This window comes from Hippocampus guttulatus, chromosome 3 (assembly GCF_054856545.1).
Source record: "Hippocampus guttulatus isolate MCC_2025c chromosome 3, RoL_Hgut_1.0, whole genome shotgun sequence".
NCBI classification, from domain to species: Eukaryota; Metazoa; Chordata; class Actinopteri; order Syngnathiformes; family Syngnathidae; genus Hippocampus; species Hippocampus guttulatus.
Genome location: NC_141263.1, coordinates 15,163,371 through 15,191,225, shown reverse-complemented (window position 1 = coordinate 15,191,225; position 27,855 = coordinate 15,163,371). Strand labels below are relative to the sequence as shown.

Below are 27,855 nucleotides of genomic sequence, written 5' to 3'. Positions count from 1 at the left end.
GACTGGAAAAAAAACATAATGGAAATGAGCTTGTCCTTTCAAAGTGGGCCCCTTCAATTACATGAAAGCATTGATAGTAGGACAGCTGCCTAGTCAATGTCGATATTGATCCTATTTCCATCACTTAGTCTCGCGACGAATGGAACTCTCTTCCACGCCTTCCCTTTGTGAACCTTTTTATTCAGCAACCCAGCAGTGAAATACGTATTCTCAGTCACCACACACCAAAAATGCATAACTCACTATTGTATTTAAAACATAAACATAACACCAAAAGCAAAAATGGTGGTGTGCTGATATGATATAATATCAGTTTCCTGTACATAAGTGACACATTTGATCTTGACAATTGTACTTGAGACTCAGGTAACATTCACTTGGAGCCAACAATACCGTGTGCAAATACTGTTAAACATAATACTATTGTTGAGCCCAATCATGCAGTACAGCAGTGACAATAACAGCATGTAAGCTCCGCAATACACAAATGCATAAGTGGCTTAGGCCTTGCAGTGGGCTGCTGACCTCTTGCTTACATAACGTGGGAAAGTGACTTACTAGTGATCAGCCAGACTCCCTCGGATTGTCTATTTAATCACCAACGGTGGCAAAAGTACCCACACTTGAGTTAAAAACAAAAGACCGTTCGATTAAACTCCTGCATTTGAGTAAAAGTGGGAGGAAAAAGTACAAGTTGATCAAAATTTTTTGACCTACTTACGGAGCTGTTTGTATTGAGAATTTTTTTTTTAAAGAGAATGATGAGAGCTAGCTAGCACTGGCACGACTATTATTTCATTAAACTGACATACAGTGGCACCTTAAGATACACGTTCTTAAAAGTTTTTCGAGATACAGGTAGGAGTCGTAATTATGCCTATATATATATATATATATATATATATATATATACTGTATATATACAGTATAAGCGCCTTTATTGTGCAGCCATTGAATTGAAGCACAATGTGGCAAATGAAGGAAATCCACTTAAGTACAGCAATGAAATATTTGTACTCTGTTCCTTCCCACAGCCGTCAAATATAGCACAGATTGTAGGCCTATGAGAGCCAGATCAATGAAGTAAAAGTTATAAATGCTGGCCAGAGGGTGAGGAGGAGGAAGGAGAGCGAGGAGGCCCGCAGGTCGCCTGACAGCATGGCCGCCACCCGCCCATCCCCGCTGACCTCAGCGATGTCCGAAAGGTTGGCCTGAATCGTGTGTGACCTGTCCCCTGACCCCCTTGAAGGAGATGGTGGGTTGCTTTAGTGCACATCAAATGGGTTGGGAGGGTGGATGGGGGGCTGCAGAAAATATGGCTCAAGGACACAAAAGGTTCCCACCATGAAGATGTGGAAGAGTCCACACCACAGAGCACGTGCTTGTGAACAGTAAACGTGATGAGGGATGCAAGATGACAACAAGTGCTCTTAATAAAGTTAAGTCGTGAGGCAAAACTAGATGGTATTTTAGTGCTACTTAATGGGATCGAGGAGGCTACTCGTGTGTGACATATACCTAGGAGCTAGGCGGTAGTTTACTAGTAAGGTTTACTTAAAGCCCACCATAAGTGGCACCAGTAGTGTACAAAAACTTAAGACTGTGCCTTACCAGCATTTTTTTCCACTACTGCCTTTCACTAAGAATTGGTAGTGGAAAAAACTACAGTCCTGGTAGCACACAGCCATTCTTCTAGCACACTTTAATATGACTTGTGTGCTGATTTGTCTCCTAGTGAGGACAAAGAGCATACTCGGATGGACCTTAAGATATCAAGATTATGGAGTAAATGCTCAAATGGGGTCCATACATGATAATCTTGACATTTTTGGTACTGTTCAACTTTGATTTCATTACCTCTTAAGGTGAACATGAGATATTATGCGACACTGGCTGACTGTTTTAATTTTACCATAAAGTTCATTCATTCCATCTTGGCTGGAACTGAGAACGTTTAAAAAAAAACATTAAAACACCAAGTTGAGGCAGAGTTGTTTTCACATTTCTTTATTAGTCAAATATATCTGTATTTGTTTGTGGTATCAGCAATTTAAAATTTTCAAAACTACATTTCATTCCATGCTTTAATATACATTATGTAGCATGAACGTTTGCTATAATGCACTTACAGGTGACATTTGAAAGTAAATATTATTCCATGTATTATCTCATAGACAAAATGCACATTTAACAGTCCTTGCTTTTCAGAATTAGAACATAATGGATATCTATGACAAAAAGACGTGAGTATATATATATATATATATATATATATATAATTTTGAATACGAGACAGAAAGAAGAGAATGTGCTAAACTTCAGCAATGTTCACATGTAAACATTTCAACAGGTGCACTCGAAGCAGAGGATCATTTTCAGAAGTTCGCAGGTGGCAGTTCAGAAGTAAGACTCGTTGATACGAACAAAGTACGTAACTTTATAAAAGCGTCATATGGCCTTGTTGTCCGTGACGAGAAGAATAAAATATTGATGAAAAACTTACGACGAATACCACGGTATGACAAGTCCATCTTGAATAAACAATATGACATGAACAGTACATTGTTCGTCAACGCACATAAACTTTGCTTTAAGTTGAGCGCTGCATTTCGAGTCCTGATAAATGATTCAGCCACATGTTTTTGCATGCTACCGTCCAGCAAAAAAAAAAAAAAAAGATCATACATCTTACTCCTGTACAGTAGACGGATTTGTATAAGATATGACAATAAGCAGAAGGCAAGATAAAAAAGAAATAAAAGGTTGAGTTTTGCAGCTGTGCACCAATGACTGTTTTATTTATTTTTTTGGCTTGAGTGACTTGTGCAGCCATAGTAAAAGCTTCATCATTTTGTAGGAGGCAACAGTTTTGCATGTAATAACAGAGGCATTTGATGCATAGGATTGTAACATGCTCAAACCTCTTTGCATCTGTACATAGACACGGATGTGGACGAGAATCTGTCGAGCATTGAACTGGTCCTGGCATTGGTACATTTTCAACCCATATACTATACTTATATGTAGTTGGCTTACTTGCACATAACCCACAGATTTTTTGTATTTAAGGCGCATACACTTCCCGCCTCAGAGTGTCTAATATACTGGAATGAATAATGTAAAAGCATGTATACAAGTTAATCGAAACAATCCATTTTTTTTAAGTTGTTAGACATTTAGTAGATTATTTTTTAAGGCAAAAAGACTTCAATGTCGGAGTAGATTTTAATTAAAGAATACAGTGGTGCCTTGAGAGATGAGCCGTCGTTTGAATGATTTTTTTGTTTTGCGAAGCTGGCAACAACACCTTGGCAGAGAAGTGAACAATTCTATCAAAAAGGGGCATCAAGCTGTTTGTAGACATCCCCAGTTGAAGTTTATTTTCAAACCAAAGAAAACAATTGCGTATTGAAAGCGACCACACAACTTAGCCTTTAGGTCCGCTAGCTTAATGCTAACACATGGGAAATGTCTCAGATGGGCTAACGAATAGCTTCACCTTTGCATGTGGTGGTGTGAGAATGCTTCAAACAATGAACATTTAAATATTGATGGTGGAACAACACATGTAAATAGATATAACAATATTCATTGGTATATAGTCTATCCTTTGTGGAAAAAAACCCCAACAAGTATTAATATGGCTTAATTGAACTTTCTTCATGTCTATCTGAATGCCTGTATTATTACTGCCCCCAGGTGGCCAAAGCATGCTGACCAGAAGGAGCATCAAAATACAGTAGTCATAGAATTTAGCAGTGTGACAAAAAGAGTTAAGTTTTTATATTCTATTGAATGATATCATTACTTTGTATTTTTATGAAGTACAATATTACAGAGTGCCATTTCTCTCTCATTAAAAACACATTTCAAAATGTTTTTGGGGTTATTTTGGTTGGGAAAACATGATGGATTAATGGCATGCCCATTCATTTCAATGTGGAAAGATGATTTGAAATGTCAGCATTTTGAGTTACAAGGATGGTCACTGAACGATTTGAATTTAATCTCAAGGCATCACTGTGGACGACTTCGCCGTCATGTCTTTGTTTGCTTTTAAATAACAAATAGATGCAGGCAGTGATGCCACACCTGAACCCACAAGAGTTGTATTATTTACACAATTATCTCTTTAGTTTGTACATGACCCTACTTAACTAAAGTGAAGTAGAAAGGACACCTTTCAAAAAAAGTGACGTGAAAACAAAGGCATGAAACATATTGTCTGGTTATATGAAAGTCTCATGCAGGGTCGGAATAATGCAAAGGCTTGCACAGGGTCCCACGTTGCTCGGCCCATAAATGGCCATTAAAAATATATATAATTTGATTTAAATCTGCATCACAGGAACAAAAAAACAAATTGATAAATTTCACTGGTTTCAAAATTATAATACAGATGATCGGACAGAAGGCGGCAATTCCAGAGAGGCCCTGAAAAGCCTCAATATGGCTCTGGTCTCATGGTTGGTGTTTGTCATTTCACTCGAGGTGAAAAGACTGATTTGTAAACTTCAGAACACTTGTAGAGATACGACACCTGTCACTCCAGACATTGTCGTTTCTAGAGTTGTCAGTCCTTCGTGCGTCTCACAACTGCTGGCCGTGATCACAACATCCGGCACCACATAGCTTCCCATTTTGTGTCATTGAACTGACTAATCAATTTCAAAGCCTTGTGCATTCTCGATGGCGATGTGAAGTTTCTCCCTCAGTTCCTCGAAGGACTCATAGGGTGGAAGGTCCAGACGGTTAAAGCTTGATGGAAGGAAAGACAATCCAAAATGAATCACGATTAGAGTCCAGACGAGAACTTCACAATATACATCAATGTGGCTGATCATCAACAAAAAGGTGCCTGTTTTAAGGTGATTACTGCAACACAGAGAATCATATGTAGTGTAATTGACCAAACTATAAAACTATGAACAACGGCTAGCTTGATGCTAACACACAATACAAAACATCATATATGGGCTATTGAAATTAGCATAGATGTTGGGGTTTTACATTGCAGCAACAAAAAGTAGACAGGCAAAACTACTCACAGTCTATGTTCTTTATCCTCTGAGAAAAACGACTAATATTGCACCTTACGGAGAAGTTGTGACAGTTTTCCGTGTATGAACATGTGCATCTGTTACTACCCCCTGGTAACTGCTAAAAGATTTGTATAAACCAGAAGCATAGCCCTGTCTTAAGCAAACTAGCGTATTTCTTTTTAGACAATAACGAGTGAAAAAAGTTAGGTGAGACACATTTGGGTAGGCTCGATTTGTTAAAATCGAACGCTGGAGATAAGTGATTCATTTCAACTCTGCCATGTATAGATTGGATCACTCATGGCTTTGAAAAAGAGTTTAGGATGACGCGCACAGGTGGTGTTTGCTTTTGTGAAGTTAAAGGGTGTGTTCAGAAATTTAAGATGATGCCCTAACTCTACTCTGAGAGTGCGAGTGCTCCATTCTTTGAATGTACGAACAAAATCCCCCGTCAGGCCACAATGTTCGAGTGCCTCTAATTTGATATACATGGGTCACTTCACAGTAACGGCTGATTTTTCTTTTGGCAGATCATATTTATCATGTATTGCTGTCAAGTCATCATGATTGATCTAAGACATGTGTTTGTGCGTTAACTTATGAAAGAGTGGTGCAAGGTGCACGAGGCATCAGATAAAGGAAACCAGACCTTCAGCATTAAATACTGAGAATCTTTGGAATGTGCTAGGAAAAAAGCCTGAAAAACATCAGCACATTGTCTTGTAATGTTTCCACAATGCTGTGATGTCTCCCTGCAGCAAGGAGAGAGGAATGCAACCTAATTGCTAGTTTGCACACATTCACAGTAATTCTATAAGGTCAGAATTTTATATGGCGGGGTCTGATTAGAAGAGTACTTTTTTATAATATTTATATTATACAGCATACTTCACCCCTGATCAGCCCATCGCTTGACAAAATGAATAAAATTCCCACAACTACGTGACAAACAATCTAGGAAGACTGCTCACCATGTGTGCGCTCGGGGCAGTTTGTCGCGCGTTCCCCACAGCTCAATGGTGAACCGCTGCGGCCCGTTAGATCCTGGAAAATTCATTAAATTGCAGACAAACACAAGGGTAAATACAGATTTATCCAACATGTGAAAGAGGCATTCCAAAAAAGACGGCAAACTTGTGGCCTGAAACTGCTGTACATTATATATCTTACCGTAGAGTTCAGCAAAACCGTTCATCGGCACTCTGGAGGTTCCCGTCACAAACTGCAAAAGACGAATTCGTTTTTCGGCATCCATCAGCAGCACTGCCTACAAAAACGACAAAAAGACGGAAGGACAATAATGAAGCTCTTCTGAAAAAGAACAACATCAAACATTCATCCCCAACTATGAAGTCCCTTTGAGATCAGTTTATAAAAACTGTGGCGCCTTGAAATACAAATTAAATTTGCCCTGAATCTGTTCCTGCCTCACAATGACAAATAAAAAACGAAACGAAAACATTTTTAGAATTTATTTTATAAGAAAGACACCACTCCATAGTATTGTATTTTCTAAAAATATAGAGTAATGGCATTTAGTAATTAAATCCAATATAAGGACTGAAACAGTTTTTGCTTCAATTAACAGGACATTGTACTGCTCCATCTAGTGTGTGTGCCCTGGCTACCGAGTATTATGTATTCCTACGTTTACTAATGCACCAAGTTAGAGCAACAAGTCTTTATTATTTGCAGCACTGCTTAATTACAATTGTAGATTATATTTAAAATTTGTTCAGCCGCTAGAAAATAGAAGAAAATAAAGAAAGGATGCCTGCGAATAGTTTCATTGCCCGTTCATCATATTGTTGCTGAACTTAAGCTCATATCTCCCAAAACAATGTTACTTATTGTTAACGCAATTGGGCTTTTTATTTTATCGCTGCTCTGAGTGCTTTATATTTGTACAAACCAGTCAGCTCTTCTTAAAAGGAAGCAGACAATAAACTGAGATTCTTGGTCTTGTGGCTCCAGGCTTGGAACATCACTTACTTTCCAGAACCAGTGGATAACTACGTGATCAGCGCTGTAGCCACTCTTGTACTTGGTGTTCTGTCTCCAGTCGTTCACATCCACATCTCCCAGACCACACATGAGCAACTGTGGGGCAAGAAACCAAACATGAGATTCATTAATCACATTCATGAAATGAATGACAAAATCACAGATGGACAGAAAACTCACCTCGAGCTCATTCTCATCAAAGATCTTGATCAGATCTTGAGGGATCAACTCAAAGAATCCCTGGAAATATAAGCATGCAAAGATTGCTACTGAAACTTTAAAAAAAGTGAACTTTTTTTTTTTGCCAATGAAAAGTGTCATTACATCCTTAAAGGCAGTCATCTGCTTCTGGATACGGTTTACAAAGCGCCACTGCATCACAAGACTGTGGATGGGAAAATTGTGTGGAAAGTACAATTTAACATTAATAGTTTGAAAGTGTTGCTTTGAATTTTTTTTTCTCTCCAGTTACTTACTGGATGTATTCCTTCTTGTTTTCATTTGTGACGACAATCTCTGCACCGTCGGGCTTGAGCTCATGCTGGTGAGTCTGGTGAGGGCAATCCGGATATGAGTTACACAGAAAAGGTGTCAAAACAATATAAAGTGCGGTGGAATAGTATATACCCCCTTCATGATTTCTGTGTTCTTTGCATATTTATCACAGACAAAGGTTTTGGTTCATCAAACCCATTTTAATAACACACAGAGACTACCCAAGGAAATACAAACTGCCGTTTCTAGAAGGAAAATTGAATTTATTAGGCACACAAAAAATATCCCAAACTATCTGTCCCTATACTTTTTCACTGCACTATAAGAAGGGAATAAGGCAGACATATGACAAAGAACCGACCTGTCCAAAAAGTTCCTCATCAATGGTGAACATCAAATCCAGGTCAGTTGGATCATTCTCCAAAATCCACTTGAGTGAATTAAAATATTCACTGTCCTGATTAGACATCAAAAAATAAATGAAATAAATAAAAAGTCATGAGTTCATTTGTAACGAATTCATCATTCACCACAACAGAATGTACACGAAGAGACTACCGGTACTTGAATTTGGACACTTACGACAGACTCCATGTCCTGCAGGGTGATGGGTTTCTGCAGCATCATCTTGTAAAAAGGTCGGATGAAGAAAGCTTGATGTACATTGACAATAGAAGGTCAGAAACTTTAATTTAATCTACAGTCCTAAAATCCATCATTGTTATGAAACTAAACCACGCACAAAAATTTAAGGATACATGTTTCATTACTTTTTGCATAACTTGCGGTTCCCCCCCCCCCCCCCCCCCCCCCCCCCCCCACAACATTCAACAGTTTGAGAAACTACCCAAGGACTTTTACATTATGCCTTTCAGTGACTTCCAGTCTCTCTGCATTTCGGTCACAACCTGTTTGCTTCTCTTCAATTGACTTCAATGTTTAGGTGTTGTCTTAGTCTCATGATGGCAAAATGTGAACAGCATGATGACAGGAACAATTTTAAAAACAAATTCAAACCAAATTACAACAAAAGAGCAAGTTGCGCAAAAAGTACTAAAACACTGAAAAAGTGGACACGTAACATTAAAATTTTTTTGAAAAAGAGAAATTTAGTTACCTGCAAAGGTTCTAGTGCATATCAAATCAGTGTGAATTTGAGAAATGTTGCCACTTTCCTCAGCTAGATAAAGTATAAAGCCTTCAAAATCCTTCTTGAGGATTATTATTGAATAAATAAATCTAAAAATCGAATAAGTAATCTTGTCTTTTGCTGTAATTGATGAGAAAGAACATTGATCAGAATTTATAACAGATTACCATTTCAACTACCGGTACTTTTTTTTTGTACTCAGGTCTTTTGTGGTAAAAAGGTTTTTATTTATTCATTCATTCATTTATAATCTTTACTTAACCAAGAATAGTTCCACTGAGATTCATAATCTGTTTTGGAAATCTGCCCAAGACAGCAGCACAATACTTCCATGAAGAACAAACATAGCATTGTGTCGCATTATTAAGTCATGAATTAAGAAAAAAAGAAAAACAAATTGCTTTCAATCAAAAAGACTTCTCAGCCTTTAACCAAAGTTTGGAGGCCCCGCGCATTGGTCTGTGTTTCATACTGAAATTTCACCTGAAAATTGAATATGCCAACTCTATGTGATCAGTGCATACTAAAGTGAACGAAGACTCACCATCAAGCAGTTTTCCATGCCAGACTGCCATGCCTGCCACACGGCCAATGCACTTGAAGTAAGTCAGGTGGTCCTCATTACATAGACCTGAGTTGGGATTAATCTGCAGTGTATAGTTGTCCCTGAAAGACCAACCATACCAGAATGAATATTCCTTCAAGGCGTAACATTCTCTTAGATGACCTGCCTCAATGCTTTTTCATGTTTTTAATATAAATATATTTCCGCACAAATGTTCTCCAACAGCACCGTTTTGAACTCACGTGGCAGAATATTCAAAGAGCCCATAGTAGGGGTTGAACATCTCCTTGGACATGAGGAAGAACCACTCCCGGGCCAAACCGCCATAGTCCAAACCCTTTTCACCCTCAAACTCCACCCACAGTCGTGCTTTCAACAAGTCCGGCCGCTTAACTAGGAGGATTTGGCGGTACGAGTCCTCCAGTACTGCATTTCGTCTCACCTTCATCGCAAATTTATTCGGGATGTTGACCTGCAAGAGAATATGTATTATAGTTCCTACATAGAAAACACACTAGCAGGTTGCTCAGCAAAGGTTGACAACACTCACTGGTTTCTCCAGCTTCTTGCGGAAGTAGTCATACTTCTGTTTATAATCTCTGGAATAAGGCACTGCCTGTCGACAAAGCATACAGGCAACCAATCAATCCGCGACTCCGTTTTTAATGATGCACACAGGTGAGAATTAGATGTGATACACAATTTATACTTACTGGTCCAGTTATTGCAGAAGTTTGTAATCTAGGATCATCCCACTGTGTGATTTTAGTGTCTGTAAAATACAGACAGAAGATTATTAGTTTTCTCTCTCTCTCTCTCTCTCTCTCTCTCTCTCTTTCTCGATAAAAGGATGAGATGAGGTGAGACGCTCACTGTGATCAATGTAGAATATCCTCCCATCTGAGTGGACCCTCTCCTCCCAACCAGGCTGGGGAGAATAAAAATGTGAACAAAAGCTCAGACAAACATATAAAAAGACTTTCAATGGATCTCTCGTATGAATTTACCGGCAATGGTCCAAGATCAGAAGGATCAAGTGAGGTTCTCCTCCTCACATGAACAGGAGTCACAAGCCTGGGATCTTTCTGATGAGAAGCAAACAACCTTCTTTCACTCAACCGGGAAATACGAACATACGGGGTTCGTTTGAAGTGGACCAAAACGGTGCAGGTATGAGTTTTTAATTGGTTGATTGCAAAATAGATGGGTCACTCAGATTGCACTCAGATTGCAATTTGGAGAGGGATGATTTGATCGAGGTCTTACTCTATTGCTAGATCAACAAATATAACAGTGGCCAACAATTTTTGCAAAGGACTGTACACCTTCAGTTCTCACCCAGGTAGTCGTTTTTGTATTGTGGTCAATGAAAAAGGGTCTTCCATTGGGAGCGCTGCGGACCTCCCAACCAACCGGCATGGAGCCAGATGCAGTTGCGGCTTCCAGGCTGGAAGTGTTCTGGGTAGATACTTCATGGGACGCAGGCGGTATGGATGGTGTACTCACACTATTGTGTGGAACTATTGGTGTTGAATTTGTTCTCTGTCAGGAAAAAAAAGAACATTTGAAAAGATGTTATAGCGAGAGTGCATGTTTTTGTTTTGACCCTGTAGAGCATCGGTGGGCAAACTACGGCCCACGGGCCGGATCCGGCCCGTTGGTCTTCTTAATCCGGCCCGCCGAAGATTGGTGCACAATTAAGGTTTGATTTGGTTTTTCAGGAGACGCCTGGAGTCGGAAAGACTCAAATCTATGAGACTTTGAAAAACAAGGAAGCGATTCTTACTCAGTCCGATTCTGGCAATTTCCATGCTCAGAGTGAATTGCTTGTGGCTCGAGTAAATGAACATTTCCTAGAGTGATTTGATTGTTATCATGTTAAAAACTTTCCGCAAACTGGACCACTAATAAGAGTCGGAGAGCAGTCAAATGTGTAGAGCGTGAACAACAGGGGGCTCAGTACACATCCTTGAGGAGAACCGGTGCTGAGTGTGATGGTGGAGGAGAATGTTCCATTATTAAGATAAGATATCCTTTATTTGTCCCGCAATGGGGAAATTACAGTCAGAATTCCTGGCATACAAAGACATTGTGCTATCTTCTTTATTTTCTATTTCTATTTCTAACTTTTGGCCCGGCCCTCCACAATATTTTCTGCTTCTCATTTGGCCCCCCTGGGAAAATAATTGCCCACCCCTGCTGTAGAGTGTCAAAAGATATATCTTGTAAATTTGACAAAACAGAGAGTATTGTTAACAAGCCTGCCAAATTTAAATAAAGAAGGATCCAAAGTCACAAAAATAGAACCTGCCTTCCAACTGTAAAATGGTATAGGTGTGTCCTTTAAGGAACTAGAAACAAACCCTGCTTGTCCATCACCTGTCTATCAAATACATTCCTTCGTACGGTCTGTGCACTAGTATCTGCAGCTCATTAGCTCACATGCTGGCAAATGTAATAAACAGTTAAGGTTACCTTAAGCGTGTCTGTTATGCGGGCACCACCCACACCCAACAGAGCTAGGTGTTGACAAATTGGACTGGCGAGCTCGTTGGCTCGTTTGCATGTTTGCCTGTGAGCTAGCGAACACAGAAAACACTTAACTTTTCTTTTAGAAGTGTCTCTGCTGCGCGGCTATCCACATAGTGAGGAGGCTGTGGAGTAGTGGGGGATCCAATGCTGGTCCGTGAGCCCACTAGTGGCGCATAGCTACGAGCGATGCCAATTCACAGTGAAGCTCTCCACGGTTCACCGCACATGGCATTTTTTTGAGTTGTGAGGCACTGCTAAGATGGCTAACTTCACACTATATTGGTAGAAATGGGCCACGGATTTATTACTACTGTGACAATGACAGTATTGAATAACTTATATAGTGGGAGGCGGCCCGGTAGTCCAGTGGTTAGCACGTCGACTTCACAGTGCAGAGGTACCGGGTTCGATTCCAGCTCCGGCCTCCCTGTGTGGAGTTTGCATGTTCTCCCCGGGCCTGCGTGGGTTTTCTCCGGGTTCTCCGGTTTCCTCCCACATTCCAAAAACATGCATGGCAGGCTGATTGAACGCTCTAAAATTGCCCCTAGGTGTGAATGTGAGCGTGGATGGTTGTTTGTCTCTGTGTGCCCTGCGATTGGCTGGCTACCGATTCAGGGTGTCCCCCGCCTACTGCCCGAAGACAGCTGGGATAGGCTCCAGCACCCCCGCGACCCTAGTGAGGATCAAGCGGTTCGGAAAATGGATGGATGGATGGATTATATAGTGGGAGGGCTGACTCATGCCAGGGGCCCAAGTGTGTCACTGGACCACCATTTTAGCATTGCCTAAAAAAATCCAGACAACCGAGAAAGTGGCAAATATTTTCACGCTATAACTAAAAAAATTCAGTCCTAAAATTGTTATCTGTCTTTGCGCATATTTTCAGCACTTACCTTAAAATGATACGGATTTAGAAACGCATCAAGAAAATTACAATGGTCTTTCATCAAAATAAAAATGCAACTGTGTGCTGTACCTGCAAGTGGGGTCGTATCCATGAGGTGGTTCGGGTATTGTGATTGATATAATAGCGTCTTCCTTTAGTGTCCCTCTTTTCCTCCCATCCTTGAGGCAGCCCCGTAGAGGTCTGATGCTGCTGTTGAATAAAATTAAAATAAATAATGATCAGAGATCACCCATTGAAATCCTGAGAGTCCCAGTGGAGCAAAAATAAACATCTTCTGAGTTTGACACCCCACAAAGAGTGTTGAACAACCCTGTGAAATTGATGGAAGAAATTGCCAAATATGATAAATGAGACATCAAATCCAACCCTTGTCTTTGCTTTGCTAGGCTGTGGGTGTGTTGGCATGCTGAAAAAAACGGATGCTGCTTTGTCGGGCAACTCTCTTACATTCTTCCCATTCAAATATTTTTGAGCTGCGAAAATGCTGCATATCCACTTCAAGCATCTGGTGGCTGGAATTTAGTATGTACAATATATACGAGTCATCATGGGCCTTTTTCAAGCTGTGACAAAGAGCCGCTCTAAAGCGGTGTCCCCACCAGCACAAAGTGAGCATAACAATGAAAGGGGTGTGGCATAACTATATCGCTAAATGCATCTTTCAATTGCGTCAGATAACCACTGCTCAAACGAAGGCGGTCAAGTTTTTATATGGTGGGGGTCGGGGGGGACTCATGTCGGACCCCAACCTGTTTTAGCCACAGCCTAAGAATCAGGAAAACTAAAATAGCAAAAAAACAGTTGCATGGTATATCCTCACAATTCAGTGTTACACAGTTCTCAGTCTTCACAAGTGTTCATCAACTATCTGCAAACGTATACAGTACTGTCATGTATTTAGAAATATCTCCCTATATTTACCGAGTACACCCTGAGCGCTAAGAGACCTAACAGTTTTAACGTAAATTTGGGTTGGTAAATCTGAGAAAATGAATGATTTCATAAAGGAAGGAAATACCGCTGAATTAACAGGATGCTCCTCTGATGCTGATGTGTGAAAACTTCTTGTGCGAATGGAATGGTTTGAATTGCATGCATGATCCTGCAAGCAGAGAGAAGAGAAGCGTCAATGACAAGACTTGCCCATTAGTGTCGAAACTGGCATTTCTGAGACACATATTACATATTGATCCCATTTTGGTTTGACTTCAGTTTTGTAATCTTAGCGCAGGGGTCAACAATGTGATGCCTGCTGGCCACGTGAGTAGCTCGCGGGCCAATCCTAAAAAAATAGGTTACCAATGATGGGACATTGTGATTTTCTAGCATGTTGTGGAAGTGATAATTTGAAAATGTAAACACTGATAGAGATTTATAGATTTCTAAATAAAATGTTGCACATTGATAAATATTGATCTTGTTTTCTAACGATTGTGAGAAATCATTAACATGATTCGTGTTTTCTAGTATTAATTTTGAATCATAACATATACCATTCTTAAAGGTAATTTCAGCCAATTTGTTATTTCAGAAGTGTTGAGCAAAGCAGTATCCATTTGCATTCATTAGTTCCCAAGGAGCAGCTCTCAGCTTCAAAACGGCTGGTAAATCCTGTCTTAGAGGAATGTAACAAAGACAAGACTCACCACCTGGTGCTCACGAGCTGTGGCCCCTGGACTATAAAGGTTTCTTAGCTCCTCAGTCAACATTTGTATCGCAGGGGGAATCTGAGGTGAGGGCGACGTGAGCGGGGTGCCCTGGTTCGGATGGACTTCATCTTCTCTAAAAACCTCCCATTCCTAGACAATAGGACGGTTACAACAAACAAACAACTTTAGGTTAGGTTATTTACATATATAACGTGTGAAAAATTGTGTCTAGATAAGTGCTTAAGAAGTGCAGTCCACATTTACAGCTCATTGTTACATAAAACGTGAACAGGTGAAGTGATTAAGCCACAAATGTGTTTGCAGTATTGTTATAATTATGAGTCATAATCACAAGTTGTTTCATAGTAAAAAAAAAAGAAAATACCTCATCTTGTGTCGTGGTCTCATCAGGGTCTGAGATCTGTCTGCGTGTAATATAATTCTCCGCCCTCTGCCTTGCACTGTTTTGTCGCCTTGTGTCTGCATTACTGTCACTGCGAGACACAAATACACTGACCATCACGACCGCAGCATTGTGTCGGTCTCGTACCAGAAATATGATGTCATCATCGTGTCTTAACTGTAACGTCGGTGGCCTCCACTGTGTGGTTCTGCTCTCGTGGTGGACATAGAAGGTTCTTCCCAGGTTGTCCTGACGCTCCTCCCAGCCAGGCGGCAGAACAGGTGTTTGCTCGCTCTGCATGGGGCCTGACATGTCCTGAGATTCCAAAAGGTCCCATGCAGGCTGCGCAAAAAAAAGCAAATATATTCATGCTGCGATCTCTTTGTATATATATTTTTCCCCCTACTGTAGGGAAACTAATACGTTGAACCGTAAGCTAAATATTGCAGTTAATCTTTTGCAACTCTACTACATATATCAGAGATTTTAATCCGTTTTACACATTTTTACGTTATATGGGCATTCAGAATATAAAGTGACGTGCGTTCGGTCGTACTATATTGTGCCATAACATTGTGGTCTATTGGAAAAGATGCAATGAGACACAGTAGTTGTTTCTAAACCACACTTACATCTGTGTTGTCACTTTGATCTGTTGATTCCTCGCCTGAACCGGGGTTTCTTGGGATGTAGGTCATTTTGAGTCGCAGATGGCCTTTAACTCTGGACTTGTGACTGCACAAAAACATTTTTTAAAGTATTTTTGTTATGTATACATATCTTTAAAGGTGCCAATTGTTTGTTTTTTTTGGAATGGACAACAAAAGATTAACAGCATAAATAGACATGACATCTACCTTCTGGGATGAAGCAGAAAATCCTTGAATGTGTATGGCCTCGCAATAGGTGAATTATTTGTCTGTGAAGAAGAAAAACAACAGAATAATAAAACAAAAAAGTAAAATACTTTTCAATATTCCGACCGAGGCAAGGCATTTTTGAGCCATAGCGTTGTATGTACATTTTTACATATACGTCACATGTACATGTAAGGGTTCATTTGTGAACATTTTGTTGACCATAAAACAAACGCAGTAATGTGACATAAACATCTTGGACCGTGTTTCCATAACGGGTGACAATGATGCGGAACAGACCCAACGCTAAGGGTGTTCATATTTATGTGATGGTAAGGCAAGTTGGGCAAAGCGGAGGTCTGTGCTTGTGCTTTGAACCAACTTGCATGCAGTGGCCATGAACGATACAGCACAATGAACAAAGGACTTGTGTCTGCTCTTGGCCAATAACTTACTGGTATCTGGCTGAGAGGAATATCCACCTGTCCCAGAAAGTCATCACGCGTCTGATAAGAAAAAGACACACAAACACGTGCACATGAGTCATGACTTGGCAGTACTGTACTAGGATACAATTTTTTTATTTTTAAATACTCAAATTAAAATGATCAGCCTATGTACAGTGGATATAAAAAGTCCACACACCCCTGTTTAAATGCCAGGGTTTTGTGATATAAAAGACCAAGATAAATGATTTAAAAACTTTTTCCATCATTAATGTGACCTATCACCTCTACAACCAAAATAAATAATTTGAGAGAATAAGTAAAAATAAACAAATGCATAAATAACCCTGCAGAATTAATGAATCATATTCAAAATCATGGTAAATAACAGTCACCACATACTAGCCACCGTTTAAAGTGCCTCTGATAACCCCCTCGCCCCCAAAAACATCTTGTTTTTGTAGGCTTTGCCTGTCATTTTTATTTTTGCTTCCAATCAGTAGCCTGAACGCTTTGTGCAAACGCTATTATTTCAAACTGTTCATAATTCTGTTCACCTTGACTGAGGCCCCAGGGTCCAGCTGAAAAAGAAAAACAAAACCCCAGAGCATGATCCTGCAAACACCATGCGTCACCTGTAGGTATGGTGTTCTCTTGGAGACAAACATGTTGTGTTTCCACTCAACATACCTTTTAAAATTATGGCCAAAGAGGTCAAATTTTGTTTCATTAGACCAGGGCAAGGGGGGGGGGGCAAAAAAAAAAACGGCCAAACACACGTGGGAAATGTGTCAAGGTGTAGGGAATTCTGAATAGTTTAAAATAGCAGTCAGTATTATCGCAAAATTCAGAAAGCAAAAAAGAAAAAAATTTGAGGAAAAGCCAAATAGAACAGCTCGAAAGTATTCAGAGTTCGAGAAATATTTTAATGTCAGCATGTGTGTGCTGAATCTCGCTCAACATGAGCTTGAATTTCATTGGTTAATTCGACAAACCAGATAAAGAGGATGGGTGCACTTGGGCAGCCAGACGTGCTCAGCTGTTTATTTTTAGTTTCCCCCAATAAAAATATTGATTTTTCACAATTCTATTGAGCGGTCCCGTTTACAGGCCACATTGATGTTGGGAACATTTTGAAAAACATCTTATATTGATCAACAAAAAACATTTTTAAAAAATCTTTCTCTACTTGAAAGGAATTTTTTTTTTTAATCATATTTTATTACGCAGATGGAACTGTGCTTAAATCAGGCACAAGCCAAATAATTACAGCAGCTGTATCATACATTTTGGAAAGTAAAATGCTGAGAGGCCTAACAGCAGAGGAGTGTCTGACGGCAGTACTGTATATGGTGTTGACGTGAACAAATATAAATCAGAGAATCCTTCATCCTAACCATAGCACAGCTCGGAAAGTCCTGAGTGAAAAAGACACTGCCATCAACGCACGTGTCATGTCGGGGTTTTCGGCTCAAGACCCAGTTTCTCCCTGGGACCTGCCCAATTATACATGTATTTCCATTGTCAATAGGCTAGTACTGGAAAATAACCAAATGCAGGAAGACAATAAACAGACTGGCAAAGCCGCAGCATTTTTATGTGATGATCAATGAAACAGAAAGTCATGTGCCAGAACACAAGGCAACACTTCCTTTCACTCCATGCGTCATCACTGTCAAACGACATTTACACCATTTTTTCAGTATTATGTATCTTGTGCACACATTTATTCTGTGATCTTCAACTCCCTTTTGAATTTCCATCCATCCATTTTCCGAACCGCTTTTCCTCACTCGGGTCGCGGGGGGGTGCTGGAGCCTATCCCAGCTGTCTTCGGGCAGTAGGCGGGGGACACCCTGAATTGGTTGCCAGCCAATCACAGGGCACACAGAGACGAACAACCATACCTAGGGGTAATTTTGAGTGTTCAATCAGCCTGCCATGCATGTTTTTGGAATGTGGGAGGAAACCGGAGTACCCGGAGAAAACCCACGCAGGCCCGGGGAGAACATGCAAACTCCACACAGGGAGGCCGGAGCTGGAATCGAACCCGGTACCTCTGCATTGTGAAGCCAACGTGCTAACCACTGGACTACCGGGCCGCCCCTTTTGAATTTGAATAACCTATAGTTTAGTTAACTGCTAAAATGCGGCGGTTATGACTGTAGTCCACTGTAACTGTAATATCTGTATATATTTTTTTCTTTCTTTCTTCCCACAATCTTGCTGCTGTAGACTGTAAATTTCCCCAGTGTGGGACAAATAAAGGATATCTTATCTTATCTTTTCTTAACCCAAATAACGGTTGATGCTGGTTCTAATAATGTGTGTATTTTTTATAGGTTGCATAAATCTTAATATCTATGGACTTGACTTTTGCACAATCATAAAAAGTGTACACAGTAAAATATTTATTTTTCTAAACAAGGAAATGGCATTATATAGCCTCCATATGCCCACAATGTGTTATCCAAGAACTGAGGTTCATTGTAGTTTGCTCTCATCATTAATGAATCCATGCATCTTCATCTGAATTCGATCATGTTCAAACTTGAAATACCCTTTTAGAACAAGTCAGATTCGAAAGATCAGAAGTCAAATTGTACAAATGATCTTGTGCCTAAATGGGGAAAACGATCCTTTCAATAAAATGTCAGCGCAGTGTTTCACAGGCCAAAAGTGATGGGAATCCCAGCTGGTTTTAAAAACATCGTTGGACATTTCCTTATCTGTATCATCCACAAACAATGAACGTGTACTTGGTCAACGGCAAAATTACACTTTCAAAAAGCATGCCAGAAAATTGCTGTGACTAAATTCGGCTCATTTTTGAGGTTTGTGGCAAAGAGTCAACACAGTGAGGCATCGGTGAAGCAAAGTATCGTCAGTGATATTCATCTCCACTTGGCAATGTTAAACTACTTGACAGGTGGAGCGCAGAGCTTGTGAAAGTGAAACCTCAACTTCTGACAAGCAGGCCAGCTTGTGTTATTGAAACGGCAATAGTACAAAGTGTCAAAAATGAAGCCGGCCTGATCAGGTGATTAAAAATATATTCAACAAATTCACTGACAAATTGTTAAATTGGTCATCGGCACCAAAACGACAGCAGAAAATCCAATACAATGCAGTATCAGTGTGGCCTTCTAAATAACTAGGATACAACAAGTTACCCTTCTGCTACTGCTTTACATATTTACACTGTATTATCGCAAGGCGGGTCTTGGAAAATTACTGGGCTCTGATCCTGTTGAGATTAATTCTCATAACAACGCTAACACTCCTGAAGGAATCTGGGGGAGTTCCAACTTGAACTCGGAAATGTAGACAACCATGGCCCCCACACAGAAAGGGTGGCAGGTGCACTGCACCACTTAGCCTGTCAAGCGCCTCCATAATGGCATTTAGGTCAAGTTGTATGTCGCGGATATTCATGTTATTGGTGAGATCACTGGACATTTAAACGACATCTTATCACTCTATGATGTGCGCGTGTGCAATGCGATTCTAAGTCGTATATATATTTATACACATTTGAAGATGGCTTGTGGAACTTGTGGTCAGTTGTTCATTAACTCATGACATCATCCATGTGCTGATAACAGTTGACCCAAGCGTCAAAGATATTTTTACTCAGCTTTTACACCCCACTAAACTTATTGTGAAATAAACACATGATGTAGCATTTTTGCATATGGGTCTAGTTTTAATCTTTCCAGTCCTAATGTAGTCTCAATTGACTACTGAGTTCTGCTTTATTCATTATTAAATCAAGAAAAAATATTATTAGAAAGAAATAATATTTCTGAATTCTAGTCTTCCTTGGTAAATGTCGCATCCCTCCATAATCTTTTTTTTTCACAGCAGAGTGGTGCCTTGAGATATGATTGATGCTACTTGGGAGTTTTTCGACAAAGGAGCCTTCGTCTGGCAAATGTTTTACCTTGACTTGGGAGCAAAAGTTAAAGATACGAGTGTTGTATGGTGGCAGTGAACTCAACTTCACAGCAAGCAGCAGTTTGGCAGAACGGATTAGTAAATAGCATTTTTTTTTTCGATGAAAGGGGCTTAAAGCTACTTATTGACTATCCCAGTTAAAGTTTACTGCCAAGCTAAACATAAAACAAAAGACAATTATTTAAAACAACCACATAACATTGCCTTCTGCTAGCTTAATGCTAACACATAATACACAGGTGTTAAACCAAAGGCCTGGGGACAGATCTGGCCCGCCACATCATTTTATGGGGCCTCGCGAAAGCAAATCAAACATGTCCACTTCTACGATAATGGCTAAAATCTCGACAAAAATTTCAACTTCTCACATGTAATAAATAAGAGAGCATTTTCTTGTTACCAAACCCTTCATTACAGAAGTTGACTTCTTTATATGGTTTCACAGTCATAACGGCCCTCCATGGAAAACGGTCACTACAATGTGGCCCGTGACAAAAATGAATTTGACACCCCTGACATAATACATGCATTCATCCATCCACTTTCTAATCCACTTACGCTCATGAGGTTCGCGGGCGTGGTAGAGACTATACCAACTGTCTTCGGGCACTAAACGGGGTACACCCTGAACTGATTGCAAGCCAATCACACGGCACCCAAACAACAATTACCACTCACAATCACAACCTGGGATAATATGGGGTGTTCAATTAGCCTACGGTGCATGTTTTGGGAATGTAGGAGGAAACCGGAGTACCCGGAGAAAACCCACGCAGGCACGGGGAGAAGATGCAAACCCCAGACAGGAAGGCTGGGCCCTGGAATCAAACCCCGCACCTCTGCACTGTGAAGTGGACGTGCGAACCAGTCGATCATCATGTCGTCACGCACAACACAAAATGCTGTTATTCACAATATCTCAGAGGTGACCAGGAAAATGCCACATTTTAATTCATCTGAGATGTTGTTCACATACCTCAGTACGCACGGCGATTCTGGTTTCCAACAGAGTTATCGACAAGGTTGGTTTCAACAGTTATGTTTTTTTGTGAGCAAATGTGTGCAAATCTTCAAATGGGGGTGATTACAACTATTACCTGTTTTTTTATTACCTGATTGAAAAAAGTGGGGAGAAAAGACCTGTTAAAAGTGGACAACACACCTTGAGTTATAATGGCCACCAGAAATCAATTATAGTAGAGGTCATTATTTGATTAACAGCTCTTGTTGCTCATTCTCCAATGGGATAAAACTCATTTTTTGTCTTATTGAAAGGAAAATCCTGCTACTCAGTGATACCGGACAGATTGCAAAAAAGAAAATCCAGGTTGAAATAATTAGCCACGATCATGACACACAATCCTCACAAAACAAGTAACAACAACAACAACAAAAAAATTGGGAATTACAGCAAGATCTTTCCAACAGATGCACTTTAAATACTGCAGACTCTTACTTGACAAGATGCTAAATGCGGGGGGTGCGGGGGGGTTACACACTTGATACTTAACAAACACAGTATGACAGGGGCACCCAGAGAGGAGAGCGCACACCATGCTTTGACTGAGAAAGGCTCACGCTCCCACCCTGCCAACATTGACACCCACCAATACCATCCCACTCCATTTCCAGACATGGTTAGTGTAGCTGTGCGCTGCTCTAGTATCACGCTGTTAAATTTGAATCCACGGGACTGAGCCGTGCTACAGACCACCAGACTATCTGGAGTCACAGGCAATATTTCAGAAGCACTTTATTTATATCAGCACGGTGCAGTGCTTTTCTCACCACTAATATTAGCTTGGGTAAATACTTAGAGAGATTACTCATAGTGCAAAGAGAATAATGGTATTATATTGTAAGCAATATAAAACAGGTTGCATGCTTGCGAATCTCAAAGATCATTAATTTAGGCCATTCGAGGTTCAATATTTCAGGGCTTTTCCTTAAAAAAAATCCTTGCGAACAGATTGACAGTAAAATAAATGAATATCTGATTGATTGTCCACATCGGGGTCATTTAACTGCGTGATCTAACTACAACAATCTTAGTCACCGAGTGTACCTTTTTTCTGCATTATGTTGAGCTAACTGTCGATATAAAGACTCTCAGGGATAAAACCAGTGGAGTGATATGGAGCGAAATTACCATATATTCAATGCAGAAAATTATTCAGAACGTATCAATAACGGGTCTAGCAAAATGAATAGCCTTGAACAATGAACAAGCAAAATTAAGGTTGAGATGAGCACAGTGTTTTGCTGACACATACGTTTGCGTTGCACGACTCGGCACCCGTCACACTCTTTCAAAAATATGTCACTAGAAGCTGTGAGAATCTTCTTCAACCGGTTTAACAACATTATACGCAAATGAAAACTACCTTTGATAGCCTTGAGGGGGGAAAAAAGTCAGAAAGAAATATATGAGTTTTCAACTCAGGGATCAGGAAGCAACAGGCATCGTTCAAACAAAGACACTCACCTCAGCACTTGGACTTAAATTCTTTGCAGCACTGTTCCCTTTGCAGCTTGCGTCTGTATCATTCGGCAAGCTCGGTAACTTAGTTGGACAGCATGGAGACAGATGAATATGCACATGCGGAGAGCACGTACTACCAAGTTTTGTGTTTGAAACATGACATGAAATCCCAGTGTTCGGATAGGGCACCTCCAGGGAAAAGCTGCGTTGAAAGGCACGGTGGCCATGGTTTTTCTCAAACTTTTCTTGCCCTTTTGCTAAGCCGCAGAATTTTTCCTCTGACGGTTTCACAGATGAGAACAAACAAGCCGAGGTACTACGGTACAATTTTTTCTTAGTGTCGCGCTCAGTCTCAGGCTCTGCAACTGAGTAGGGAGCATCAAGCCATTCTGTATTGACTTCGCACGATGACGCTGCTCCTTTCCCGGCCGGAACTGGTCTCTGATGGGCAAAGTGTAGCAGAACGCTCCTTGAGCAATGATGAGAGTTATCATGAGATGATAACTGTTCCATCGTATCATTCCTGTCCACCACTTTGCATTTAGATTCGTCTTGGAAGGGAACATTAAAGTGTACCATATGTTTACTGTCCCGACACTCAGATGTAGGGTTTCCCTTGAGACAATGTAGGCCACTTGTAGATGTGGAAAACTCCTTTTTCCAAGTCACTTCCTCGTCATCCCGTGAGGAATCAGTGGCAGATGTCTGGAGAGGGGCTCTTGTTTCAAGCAGAGCAGGAAGAGCAACTGGGTTTACCGGAGAAGCAGGTGGCGTGGTGCAGGGGCTCTTGGGGAAAATAACCAAGGAGGAACAACGTCTCAGGGGAACTTTGGACTTGCAGCAGAGAACACTCTTCTCTTGGGTAGTCCTGTGTTTTTCTGGAGCCTCTGACTCAAAGATACTGTTGCTACTCCAGTATCCGGCATCGCTGGCCATACTGCTGCTACACGAACCCCCATCCGAGCCTGTAACCGCTCCTTTTTCAATAGTCCCAGGGTCTCCATCCCCCACAGTGCCATCCGGGTCTCCATTGAGCGTGGCGCAGGGCTGTAGCGAGATCTGCACAATACTTTTTTGACTACATCCTTTTGTTTTTACCCTGGGTATCAACACTGAAGAATAGCGTTGTAAATTTCCATGGTCAGGTGACAGCGAAGTCACCTTGAAGTGTAGAGAACTGTGCGCCAGACTCTCTGCGAGGCTATCAGCTGACAAAATGACTCCACTCTCCTCACCATGGCTGCTGAGACACTCTGACAGCGGGTCGGTGTGGCTTCTCTTTGACGCGAAGTCCAGACGGAGCCGGTGTGCCATTCGTTTAACTCTCTAACCCCTGCAGCACTGAGGTGCGCTGCATGATAAAAGTTGGCGGTTGGGAAAAAAAGCAAAGCAAAGCAACTGCTCCCCGTCGGGCTTTGCGATCACAATCATTAGTGGGTGTAGATAGCCAAAATAGCTCTGGTGACATCCTACATTCCACTCCAGGCAGATCGCAACTTTTACTTAGAGGAGGTCAGTGGTTCTGTTTGGAGATGTGACCCAAATACGCAACCTTTTGCAATGAGCAATTCCCAAATTCTTCTGAAGTTAAAAGGACAGACACTTTGCCACTAAAGTGATTAATAACCTTAACCTTTCTGCTAGTTACGTTCAACCCGGGTTCCAGGCTGTTCAGTGTCTCAAAGTTCCGGTCTTGTCCAATTGCCTCAGTCAAGTGAACAGCCGAATCCAAAAACAACACTGTATGCTACTATGTTGCATCTCAAACCGAAGGACTGGTACACTGTTACCTCTGCCTCTGCCCTCTCACGCTCAAGACTCTTACTTCCTGCTGCGGCTAGGCTTCTAATCTTTCTGCAGCATGGTGCCCCCTCAAATATTTTTACCCGCTGCTATTGAATTTCAGGAAATCAAAGGAAATGAATCTAAATGACTCTCTTGAAAACAAGGGCGGTAAACAAAATCACATAACCAATATCATTCAATGGTAGTTCGCTTGCATGCTTTTGCTAGCAACAGAAATAAAGTTGTAAATCTGTAACATTATCTGCCCCCCAACAGAAAATAGAAGATAAGAGCAAGGGCGACCTGATTTGACTGTGGCGTGACTGCTGTTATACGACACCTCGTGTAACTGTCTGGACTGGTCTGATTTCCTTTCACTGCTGTTGCTGTTTATTCATGGTGGGCTATTGTGAACCAGGTTGTGCTATTTAAATGACCATGCTCTAAACCTTGTGACCGGCTATTAATTGATGGTGCATGGAATAAATTATGGATGACGCATGTGCATTTCTGTCCAGTCATCTGTGGTAGCACAATGACCCGCTCTGCCTCTGAGGTACTATTACAATGTACAAAGTAATCTCGACACCTTTACAATGGTTACGTGGCCCTATTTTAAGGCAGAAAAAGCCTAAAGGATCGCCACGATGTTTTAATATCATTTGATTATAAAACCATCGAGAGATCGTGGGCAGCATGAGTAGCAAGCTGAAGTTTGAATGTCATACACTCGTCACTGTTATTCAAGATATGCTGTCATGAAACATATAAGGCCTAACAGTAGACAAAAGGCGAAGCTGTAGCGCTTAATTAAAAACAAATAAATAAATAACTACCCCCCCCCCCCATTCTATTGCAGTTGGTGTCATTTTGTAGTCCATCAATCAATGCAAGCAGTGTTTCTAGCTCCAACCAACACTACCTTCGAGTACTGTCCCATGCCAAGGCAATTAGTACTCCCAAAACAGGGTGATGAAAAGCGGTATTGTCAATAGCCATGATTTTTGTGACTTTGACTTTTGACAGTGAAAATGTAAAACAATGCAGACTGAACTGAAGGTAGCAGAAACAAAGAGCTTTTTGAAAACTTAGACGTGGCTCAGAATCACATCAGATACAGATATTAGATCAAGGAAGGTTTTTACTTGCCATAATTTCATACACTAAGAGTGGACAAGCCTTGGGCAGGACACTACTGTCATCTGACACAATTTGAGCCAGGAAAAACCCAGCGCATTCCGGTCAAGAGCCTTGTTTGTTCATGGTTTACGAACTTGCGTATGTGCACGGTACACTGCATTTATAAGGTGGTTGTTTTTGTCTATTTTTGCTAACAAAATTTGAGGGCTAGGACTCATAATCAATGAGTTGATTGATCATTTGAATTCTAATTTGGAGAAGTGATTGTTAGAAATAGCAAAATGGAGGGGAGCAGAGGCACTTTTTATTCAGTAACATCTTGTTTTTGTTCTAAAGTGAAACGACATAATGTGTGAATTTGAGCTCCTTCCATGCAGACCTCCACTAGGGCAACTCCTCTGGGCAGCATGATGTTCCTGGCATCAAATCAGGAGTTCAGAGAGTCTCACATCCACCATGTAAACAAGAATTTGAAAATGCATTTTCGGCAAATACATTTCATCGGCAATCTCTTCACATGATCTTTCTGAAAGTGTTTTATGATGCACTAGTCACATGCAAAACCTCACATGTGAACGAACATTCATATGATCTGGACACAACAGCCCATGGGACGTGAGAACCGTTTTCATTTGTTTTTAACTCCTTTAGGCAATGTGTGCTGGGATGTTTCTCCCCCTCCCCCCAAATAGAGATTTACCCGTATTTACAGCTTCAGAAAATACGGAGCTGCGTTTGTCAAACACTATGCTGTACATCATGGCAAAATAAGGGCCGCTTAATCTTTAACAGGCAGTCAAACCTAACTTCACCTTTCCTCATCTGCCAAAATAAAACGTCATTACCTGAAACCATAAAATATGACAAAATGAAATACTAATATTGTTTCATAGTTTGAATTTGAGTGTACAAAAATTTCCTTTGTAACACTAAAGCCTACCTCTAAAAGCTCAGGAGAATTGCCATAATCTCATTAGCCAATCTGTTGTAAGGAACAACACCAGAACAATCCACTCAGGCGTGATTGTTGTAGGAGTTCTCTAAGTTTTGGTCCAAGGTAGAAGACAACAGTATGAACTCAAAGGGCCTTCTGAACAGGACCAGTATTTCAAGCGGGTGCGTAAAGTTCCCAAACATTAAAAAATGCAGATTGTCTAAATGTTCTCAGCGGATACAAAATCCCAATAAATTCATCCCTATGCTTTGTACGACAGGCACGTACAAAGCAGCAATTAGATGACAACATTGCAGTCAGCCAAGCGGGCAAGTCATTTTAGGTTGGATATGTGCGTATCACTTACCAGGCGGTTTTCATCAAACACCTCCAGCAGGAGGCGGTGCTTCCTGGGATGGACCTAAAATATAAAGGATACCAGAACCACTTAATGACTGATCAGCTGTGTTCAACGACGCTAGATATTCAGCAAGGCTAAACGTTTAAACTGAAGTACTGCAGGTTCATGGTACGTTCCTGAGAGCAAGGAGGAGTCGCGGTTAGTATTAGCACCTCTTCATGAGTTGAGGTTACACGTTCTCCAACTTGGTCGCACATTCTTGGAACATGAATGTTCGGTTTATTGAAGACACTCAATGGTGCGTCGATGTGAATGTGAGCGTGAGCGCTTGATTGCCTCAATATGCCAAAGGGGTTGAACCGACGAGATGACGCGTCGACTTTACAACTCTGCAATAATGGTTACATCCTGAAGTCTATTAATTGCATATTTGGCGCATTAACAACATTGACTCATCGGTGAAATAAACAGGTGGTGGATTTGTGCAGCAAACTAGCAGCACAACCTAAAGTGTGTGCAAACAAAAAATGGTGGCACGCTCACTTGCAAAATATACAAGTATAACCTCCATCCATCCATCCATCCATTTTCCGAACCGCTTGATCCTCACTAGGGTCGCGGGGGGTGCTGGAGCCTATCCCAGCCATCTCCGGGCAGTAGGCGGGGAACACCCTGAATCAGTTGCCAGCCAATCGCAGGGCACACAGAGACGAACAACCATCCACGCCCACACTCACACCTAGGGACAATTTAGAGCGTCCAATCAGCCTGACATGCATGTTTTTGGAATGTGGGAGGAAACCGGAGCACCCGGAGAAAACCCACAAATATAATAAATGCACATCCATATAAAAATGATTGTATCCAGTCAAAGTTCGAGACTGAGACCATTTTGGGTGCCAACAGTATGCCTAAACGGTACGCCCCCCCCCAAAAAAAACAAGACACCCCTACCCCTTTCGAGGAGTATGGGAGGGAGTCTCTGCGACTCGAAAAACATCTATTTGGTTCAACAATAGACATTCAGCACATCGTGGTATGAACCAATCAGAGAAAGTGAAGGGTGCAGCTACCCTCTGATTGGCTGTGGGCCACATATTCGCACGTGTCCATTTGGAGATGCGAGGACCGGGAAGATTGTCAGAG

General features: G+C 41.0%; 1 protein-coding gene across 3 annotated transcripts in view; it reads right to left on the bottom strand.

Annotated features, from left to right (window-relative positions):
• Window positions 1-1,991: 1,991 nt before the first annotated feature.
• The window catches only part of nedd4a (NEDD4 E3 ubiquitin protein ligase a), a 32,037-nt gene continuing 6,173 nt past the window's right edge, over window positions 1,992-27,855 (bottom strand). The window contains exons 5-29 of one of the 3 annotated variants that reach the window (XM_086106993.1): window positions 26,716-26,769; window positions 16,060-16,110; window positions 15,605-15,666; window positions 15,380-15,482; window positions 14,926-15,089; window positions 14,730-14,838; window positions 14,342-14,494; window positions 13,714-13,797; window positions 12,765-12,881; window positions 10,595-10,798; window positions 10,264-10,341; window positions 10,130-10,184; window positions 9,970-10,028; window positions 9,807-9,872; window positions 9,499-9,728; window positions 9,236-9,357; window positions 8,124-8,194; window positions 7,903-7,998; window positions 7,523-7,596; window positions 7,371-7,431; window positions 7,227-7,286; window positions 7,035-7,142; window positions 6,213-6,309; window positions 6,014-6,086; window positions 1,992-4,758 (exon numbers count right to left, since the gene is read on the bottom strand). In XM_086106993.1, the coding sequence (XP_085963119.1) occupies window positions 4,659-4,758; window positions 6,014-6,086; window positions 6,213-6,309; window positions 7,035-7,142; window positions 7,227-7,286; window positions 7,371-7,431; window positions 7,523-7,596; window positions 7,903-7,998; window positions 8,124-8,194; window positions 9,236-9,357; window positions 9,499-9,728; window positions 9,807-9,872; window positions 9,970-10,028; window positions 10,130-10,184; window positions 10,264-10,341; window positions 10,595-10,798; window positions 12,765-12,881; window positions 13,714-13,797; window positions 14,342-14,494; window positions 14,730-14,838; window positions 14,926-15,089; window positions 15,380-15,482; window positions 15,605-15,666; window positions 16,060-16,110; window positions 26,716-26,769 (2,451 nt within the window). In that variant the 3' untranslated portion in view covers window positions 1,992-4,658. Of the gene's footprint in view, window positions 4,759-6,013; window positions 6,087-6,212; window positions 6,310-7,034; window positions 7,143-7,226; window positions 7,287-7,370; window positions 7,432-7,522; window positions 7,597-7,902; window positions 7,999-8,123; window positions 8,195-9,235; window positions 9,358-9,498; window positions 9,729-9,806; window positions 9,873-9,969; window positions 10,029-10,129; window positions 10,185-10,263; window positions 10,342-10,594; window positions 10,799-12,764; window positions 12,885-13,713; window positions 13,798-14,341; window positions 14,495-14,729; window positions 14,839-14,925; window positions 15,090-15,379; window positions 15,483-15,604; window positions 15,667-16,059; window positions 16,111-22,492; window positions 25,062-26,715; window positions 26,770-27,855 lie in introns of those variants that run through there. The other 2 variants (XM_086106992.1, XM_086106994.1) reach the window with 2 other exon arrangements.